This window comes from Humulus lupulus, chromosome 6 (assembly GCF_963169125.1).
Source record: "Humulus lupulus chromosome 6, drHumLupu1.1, whole genome shotgun sequence".
NCBI classification, from domain to species: Eukaryota; Viridiplantae; Streptophyta; class Magnoliopsida; order Rosales; family Cannabaceae; genus Humulus; species Humulus lupulus.
Window position 1 is genome coordinate 32,562,311 of NC_084798.1, and position 8,574 is coordinate 32,570,884.

The window sequence follows — 8,574 nt, forward strand, 5'->3', positions numbered from 1 at the left end:
ATGCGTAGACATGTATTCCTACGCATAGTGCAAGTTCTAGAAAATCATTCGGAGTATTTCCATATGAGGTTTGATGCAGTCGGTAGAAGGGGGCTTTCGCCATTACAGAAGTGCACCGCTGCTATGCGAATGTTGGCATATGGAGTGCCTGTCGATTATGTTGATGAGTATGTTCGAATTAGTAAAATTACCGTTATTGAATGTCTAGTCAATTTCGTTCGAGGAGTGAATGATATTTTTGGGACCGAATATTTAAGATGGCCCAATGCTGGGGACATTCGTCGCTTACTTCAAATGGGGGAGGTGCATGGTTTTCCAGGCATGTTGGGAAGCATTGATTGTATGCACTGGGAATGGAAAAATTGCCCAGTAGCATGGAAAGGTCAATTCACGCGAGGTGATCACGGCAGACCAACAATCATGCTCGAAGCAGTTGCGTCACAAGATCTTTGGATATGGCATGCATTTTTTCGTGTTCCAGGATCCAATAATGATCTCAACGTGTTAAATCAATCCCCAATATTCACTGATATCTTACAAGGGCAAACTCCGAGAGTTGAGTTTACAATAAATGGCACACAATACAACAAGGGGTACTATCTAGCAGATGGTATCTATCCAGAGTGGGGTACATTTGTTAAAACTATCCCACTGCCTCAAGGAGAGAAAAGAAAATTATTTGCCCGATGCCAAGAAGCGGTACGCAAAGATGTTGAGCGAGCATTCGGAGTACTTCAATCTCGTTTTGCTATTGTACGAGGACCAGCACGTTTTTGGCAAAGAGATGTTCTCAAAGATATTATGTATGCATGCATCATATTGCACAACATTATTGTCAATGATGAAAAAGATGCATATGAGAGTTTGTTTGATTTTAATTAGGATGACGGTCCCGCCAACACCCTAATGGTTGAAGTATTGCATGGACCTATTTTTGACTTCCCGACAATGCTTCAAAGAAATGCTGAAATTCGTGATAGAAACATTCATCGCGATCTTCAGGCGGACTTGGTAGAGCACATATGGTCAAAATTTGGAAATCATTTTAATTAGCATTTTTTTTAATTATGTTAGATTGATTAATTATGATTATGTCATTTTATAAGCTCCTTTAAATTTCGTCTAATTTAAATTTCATGTAATATTTATTTATATTAATATATGGATTTAAAAAATTTAGTGTGACAATATTTATAATTACAAAATAATATATTAAATAATAATGTGTGGGGCTATAGTTGACAACTTTTGGGGTGGCGTAGCATTGGAGCATTTTTATGAAAAAAGTTGCCAAAAGTGATGTGGATGAGAGAGAAAATAAAAAATTATATTTTAGGATGATTTGGACATGTTAAGCAACAAATGGAGTAGCCACCATTGGAGTTGCTCTAAGGTGATTGACCTCTTTGCAGGCCTACATGTAGCCTCCCACCTACAAACGAATGAACAACAAAGACTCTTGCTTGGAATCTTCACTTGATCCAACAGCTAGGACCAACTGGTGTTTTCATTTCCATTTTAAATATGTGGAACCTGATACTAAAGGGAAATTTCATTTTGTATGCTTGATAAAGACTACAATTTAAAAAAATGTTAGGCATATTAAAGATTTCAAAATAATGCTACTTTTTGGCACTTTACCCAAAATACCCTTACCATTTCCCCCCTCACTTTTCACTTCTCATTTCTCTCTTCTCTCTTCTCTCTTCCTTCTCTCTCTCTCTTAGTTCACTCTCTCTCACCTCACAGCACCACCAACACCACCACCACACTAAATGTTGTATTTTGAACAGATTTGAGCATGATTTTTTGGTTTTTTTTGCAATTTTTTTCCAGATCTGAAACTCTGAAATCTGTAGAAAATCAACCTTGCTCGATGGTGGTTCAATGGTGCTCGATGCCAGCTTGATGAGGCCTTACCCTTGGGCAGTTATTGGAATGATACCAATTGGCACCTTCGCTACTAGTTGAATAAAATCATGATTTTTCATAAAAAAAAAAAACAAATTTGTTCGATGGTGGCTTGATGGTGCTCGGTTGTGCTAAATGCAATTCTTGTAAGAGACATAATTTTTCATTCGGGTGTCCGTTTGGGGTGCTTTTTTTTTATTTTTGTTATTTTTTCAAGATATACACTTTTGACATGCTCATATGCACATTTGTGAAGTGTAACACTTATACAAAATACAAAAGTGCAAACATACCTCATGTTTAAGACATCTTTTGGTATGTTTTCAGGTTATAAACTTCCCAAATGTGCATATGAGCATGTCAAATGTAATGCCCCGAATTCTCTGGTATGGTTTAATGGCGAGATTAGTAGGCCGAGAGGGCCATACTTGTTTAATTATGCCATTAAATGATATTATGCATGTATATGTGAATTATATTATGATATGATGTTATATGCGTGCATGTGGGTACACATTCGAATAATTATGCTATTTTGATAACTTGGCCCATTGAGGGTGAATATGTGTATTTGGGTGCATAACTTGATTTGTGAATGAGATTCCATTATTATGGAGATATATTCGAGCTATTCGGCATGAGACGGTCATATATAATGGATTAGCAGTTTTGTCATAACGGGGTCAATTTTGGGGTAATAGAAATGTTTATTTGATGATAAATTGGGAATATTTGAGACCAGGAGGAAATTTTGAAGGTTTTGACTATAATGTCCCCGAGGGTATTTTCGGGACCCAGAGCATTAGGTTTTATTTGAGGTTACTTAAGCTTGAAGTAGCTATCAGATAGAACGTACGATTAGAAAACCTCTCGTTCTCCCTTTCGATAGTTAGTTTTACCGTTTAAGCCTTTTCGAAGAAATCTCGAGTTCTAGGAGTCGGAATCAAGCGAGGATCGAGGCATAGCGATCCTAGGGAAGATCAGAAGCTTCTTAACTGAAGGATTTGATGGAAAACAACCCAATCGAAGGTAATTGAAGTTTAAGTTTTGAGTTTTTTTCGAGTTTCTAAGCTTTGAATTGATTTTGTAAATTGTTGAGTTTTCGGTTCGTTTGAACCTTGGGTTTTGAGGGTTTTGGAGTATTGGGAAGCTTGGGAACTTTGTTTTGATGATTGGGAAATGTTTAGGTATGATTTTGGAGGCTTTGGAGTGTTAAAAACACGTTTGGGAATGGCCCAGAGTTGGGGATCGCGGCCCTGCTTCGATGAAGCAGGTGGGGTTCTTTGTGCCTGCTGGGCGCCACGGCCCTTGATGGAGGGCGCCGTAGCCCTTGCTTTAATAAAATCTGGGGGCCACGGCCCAAGGTGCCAGGGCCGTAGCCCTTGCCCAGTTTTCGCCCCGTTTGCTCGTTTTGACCCCAGGAACTTAGTTATAGGCCTCGGGAGTGTTCCTACTACTTGGATTAGTTGGGATTGATCTTCCGGAGGCTAGATATTGGTGTGGAAACCTATGTTGATCATTATTATTGAGGATGTCCCGTGCTTGGTTATGATTATGTGACCGCTAAAGGACTAAAGGTTTATCGTTCTCACGGGTCGTTCTTTTAATCTTTCTAGCTCGAATCTGAGGTAAGAAAACTGCACCCTGTGTATATATGACATGCGTGATTATTATTGAGGCATGTTTATTGATAAATGTGAACATGGATTGCCTATTGAATGCTAGCGAATATTGAATACTTGTATATGTACTGACTAATCAGGGATACTAACCTAAAGAGTCAGAAGTGGCATAGCGTCATAAACGCCGAGCCAAATGAAGATTAGATCTAATCGACATCAGTGTTGAATGGCTCTAAGGCATTAACGCTGGACCGACCCTAAGGTCAATGAACTTATAAGCGCTTGTCTGGTCTAAGACCAGTTATTCAGAGCCAGGGCATATGGCCCCGGTGACTGTCTGTCACATGGCTAGGGAACGCTGTTCCAAGATTATGACTGTAAGTCATGAGGAAGGTTATGTTGGTGACTATTCACCATACACCTATCCTGTTCAAACTTATGAAAGGTTCACTTATCAGTTAAGCCGAGTGACCCTATCGTCACATGGCTAGGAGGGGGGGGGGGTGTACCCACTTTTGTGACTGTTGCGATTGTCACCTATTTGCTTGGACTGATGGTCCTGAATGATTATTATGATCATTGTTGATATTATATCATGCTTTATTGTGTTTTCTTGCTAGGCCTTAGCTCATGGGTGCTATGTGGTGCAGGTAAAGGGAAAGAAAAGCTCACCCAGCCTTGAGTGGAGAGCTTAGGTGGTGATGTGTACATATGCGGCCGCTTGATCACCACGACCAAGGCATTCTCAGAGGAACTAGGGGGTTTACCCTATTTTGCTGCTTAGGTCGGCGGGATTGTAAATTTGAAACAGTAATGACCATTTTGTACTAAGAACAACTTGTAAATGTTTTGATTAGCTCTGCAGAGCAGTTTGTAATGAAAATATCCATTTCCTTTTTAGTAGTTTTCACCTTAACCTATTAATTACACTTTGAGCACGTTTTTGACCAAAGGACTTGGGTAGCGGGTCAAATTTCCGGTCCACCGTTCACCGTAACTGTTCTGGGGTAATCAGGTCGTTACATAAAACGTGTAGATATTGAAAAAAATACCCAAAATAAAAAAAAATCACCACAAACGGATACCCGAGCGAAAAATTATGTCTCTTGCAAGAATCGCATCGAGCATCATCGAACCACTTTCGAACAAAGTCATTTTTTCATAAAAATCTTAATTTTGAAGGCCCCAGCGAATGGTTGCTCGATAGTGCTCGATGCCAGCTTGATGGGGCCTTCAAAATCAAGATTGTTCATTAAAAAATGACTTTGCTCGATGGTGGCTCAATGTGATTCTTGCAAGAGACGTAATTTTTCACTTGAGTGTCTGTTTGGGGTAATTTTTTTTTTTTTTTTTTGTATTTTTTCAAGATCTACACATTTTACATACTCATATGCACATTTGGGAAGTTTAAAACTTGAAAACATACCAAAACATATCTTAAACATGAGGTATGTTTGTATTTTTTTTTCAAGTGTTACACTTCACAAATGTGCATATTAGCATGAAAAACGTGTAGATCTTGAGAAAATACCCAAAATAAAAAAAATCACCTCAAACGGATACCCGAGTGAAAAATTATATCTCTTGCAAGAATTGCATCGAGCCACCATCGAGCAAAGTCTTTTTTTTTTCATGAAAAATCATGACTTTGAAGGCCCCATCGAGCTAGCATCGAGCACCATCGAGCAAGGTCGATTTTCTATAGATTTCAAAGTTTCAGATCTGACAAAAATCGCAGATTAACCCAAAAATCATGCTCAGATCTATTCGAAATGCAATATTTAGTGTCTTAAGTGAAATAAACATCATTGTATTTGAGAAAAAATTAATTACCCATAAATTTCTACGCAAAGAATCATCAAAATGTATGTTTCTTTGGTTATATTGTGTTTATCTCTACAAGGTGGCCGAAGTTATGGAGGTTTTTCTGGTGTTGGCGGTGGCATCACTGCCGTGGGTGGTGGTGTTGTGGGGTGAGAGAGAATGAACGGAGAGAGAGAGGGAAGAGAGAAGAGAGAAGTGATGGGAAAATGACAAGGGTATTTTGGGTAGAGTGTCAAAGAGTGGCATTATTTTGAAATCTTTATTATGCCTAGTATATATTTTAATTAGCACCATCTATGATGCATAGAATGTGAAATTTCTCATACTAAATTACACTAATGATAGTATGTCATGTAAATGAGTGCTATGTACTATTGGTACCCTCATATTTATTACAAACACCGAGAGAAATGATTGTTAGTTCATTGGCACGTACCACACTCAAGTGTTGAGTCTAAAGTTCAAGCATAATAATGATTAATGCTCAAGATGCCATAGTACTAAGATCAAAATTGTAAAACCCTAAATTGGTTATCTTAAATAGACAATATATTTTATAACTCTAAAGTATTTTTTGACAAGTTTGAAGCAGTTGTCCCGACATGTTTATGATATGTCGCGACAACTTGTTTTTTCCAGATTTATTTTCTTAAGTCTTAATCCTCTAGAAATCATCATATCTGTTTATGAAAAAAAAAATTACTTGAAATTCCGTCCATATAAGTTGGTATTCACTGAGAAAATATTATTTTATTTATAAGAAGACTTTTCTTTAAATAAAATATATTTTTCCATTTTTAGACTTTGAGATTTTTTGTCAATTGATTTAAGAATATTTTGTGAAATTTTTTTTTGACAAAATTGGTGGTAATGGGTGGATGTGAAAAGAAAGATTAAAAAAAATAAGTTTCCTTTTATTTGGAAAAGGAAACTTTGTGTAATAAAGAAAAAAAAATCAACTTTCTTCATTTAAATAATATTTTAAGATATTCTAATCCTTTACTGCAGATCATAGGCTAAACTAGGAAATTATTATAAATTCAATTGGTCAAAAAATTCGTTGGAATGAATCTAGATTGTCAGTTTGTCCAGATACACTATTTGTTGAGTCAGTTTCTCAATCTGTAACAACAGAATCTGACAGACTGTCATAATTTTCTAAATGAAGAATTTGTGCAATTCTCTCTTTGATTTTTGCAGATTTCATTTACTGCTTTGAAAGACCATTTCAGCTATAAATAAATGACCAAGCAGCTACAAATCCTTATCTCTTTCTCTTCTCATTTTTGAATATCAATTATATTTTTGAGAGAGTTTTTTTTTGTGAGATTAAGATTGGATACCTTAATCTAGCATATAGGAGTTGTGTAGCTTCATTTTGTATTCATCTATTTCATGTAGAAGCATGTGTCATCCATTGATAACGAGTTCAATAATAATCGGGAGAAGATTTTGTTAAGACTTTCTTCGGGGGGAAGAAAGCATTCATCAACCTTTGAAGGGAGTTCAAAAGCGTTGGTGTCTTGTCAAGAACTGAATTTGTTGAAAGGTGTACAAAAGCTTGTGGCATAAGTATAGAAGGAGTCTATCTATGTATAAGTCAATTGTGATTTTGTTCTTTGTGATACCTTACTAATCAGTTTCATTTCTAGGCGTAGTCCCATGGACTAGGTTTTCCGAACCACGTAAAAAATCTCTAGTGTTGATTTTTTTTATACTCATTTTTTATTTATGTAATAATTTGTTTATACAACTGGCTTAGTCGTTAGATCAGATTCAGATTCTGTCAAAACAACTTAATCACTATTTCGCATTATACTAAGTTGTTTAATTTAATCACTTGATATTAAAATACAAAATTTCAGAAATTATGCACAAATATTGCAAAATATTTATATGTACCTTTTATTTATTTGTTTCTAGTCACATACTTGCAATAAGCAAGAAAATAGATTTCTCACATATAATGTCTTAATTATATATATAGTGAAGGCTAAAATACCCCATGCTTTCAAAATGTTGTACTTTTATACCTAATCTTTTTTTAGCGATAAATATACTCAATGTCTTTAAAACGTTACACTTTTATACCCAATTTTTTTTGCGGTAAAGATACATAATATTTTTAAAATATTGCACTTTTATACCTATTTCTTAAAAGTATTTTGAGAAATAATAAGAAAGTAAAGAAAAATATAGGATTTTAGTTATTTTTAAAATTTTAAATTATTTTCACTCTCAAAATAATAAAAAAATTTAAGATTAGTAAAGTTAATCAAAATAATTAAAACTTATATTTCTTCTTTACTTTTTTTAAAAAAATTATATTTTAAATTGATAAAAATATATAAGTTTTTAATTATTTTTATTAATTTTAATAAAACATTTATTAATATTTAATTTAAAATAGTTATTTTGAGAAAAAATAAGAAAGAGAAAATAATTTAAAATTTAAAAAATAATTAAAATCTTTTATTTTTCCTTCACTTTCTTATTATTTATCAAAATAATAAAAAATAGGTATAAAAGTGCAACATTTTAAAAATATTGAGTATACTTGTTTAACACCCAAAATGTGTCTACCACTAAGTGGTAGTTGTAGTAAGATCGGGCGGTCGATCCACAAGGAAGTAACCTAAAATCAAAAGATTAGTAGAAAATAACACAAAAAGTTAGTAACAAGAAGTAAATAAAATTGTAAATGGAAAGAGGTTTGAGATTTTGGTATTGTATTTTTTTGATGAAATGATAAAGTGAGATAAGTGAGATAAATGTAAGATGTAATCAATAGTTTGAGAAATGGAAAGGTTTCAAGAATCATCCATATGCTTGCTTAGTTACTTGGTTATTTGATTTACAAAAATACACAAATAAATAGTTCACATCCCAACATTTACTTGGAAAATCTAACATTAAAATCCATATTCTTTTCTAACAAAAGTCCATTTGAGTTATAAAGTTCTTTACTTTAAAAGCACAAAGTTAATCTTATGAAAAATCTAAAAATGACAAAATACCCAAGAGCAATAATGCAATAGAAGATTAGACATAAAATTATATATCAATATTACTTTTACTAATTAGAAGCACATAGAAAGAGCATGACTAATCATATATACTATTAGCATAAGTAAATAAAGATAGAGATGAAAGAACATAAATAACTCAAATATATTACATTAAGAACATAGTAAATCAAAGTAGCAAAATAACATCA

The 8,574-nt window shown here is 34.3% G+C and overlaps 1 protein-coding gene across 1 annotated transcript; it reads left to right on the top strand.

Moving 5' to 3' along the window:
• LOC133784941 (uncharacterized) lies at window positions 1-882 on the top strand. The gene has a single exon (XM_062224206.1). It carries the CDS (start codon window positions 1-3, stop codon window positions 880-882), a length of 882 nt encoding a protein of 293 aa, XP_062080190.1.
• The last annotated feature ends 7,692 nt before the right edge of the window (window positions 883-8,574 follow it).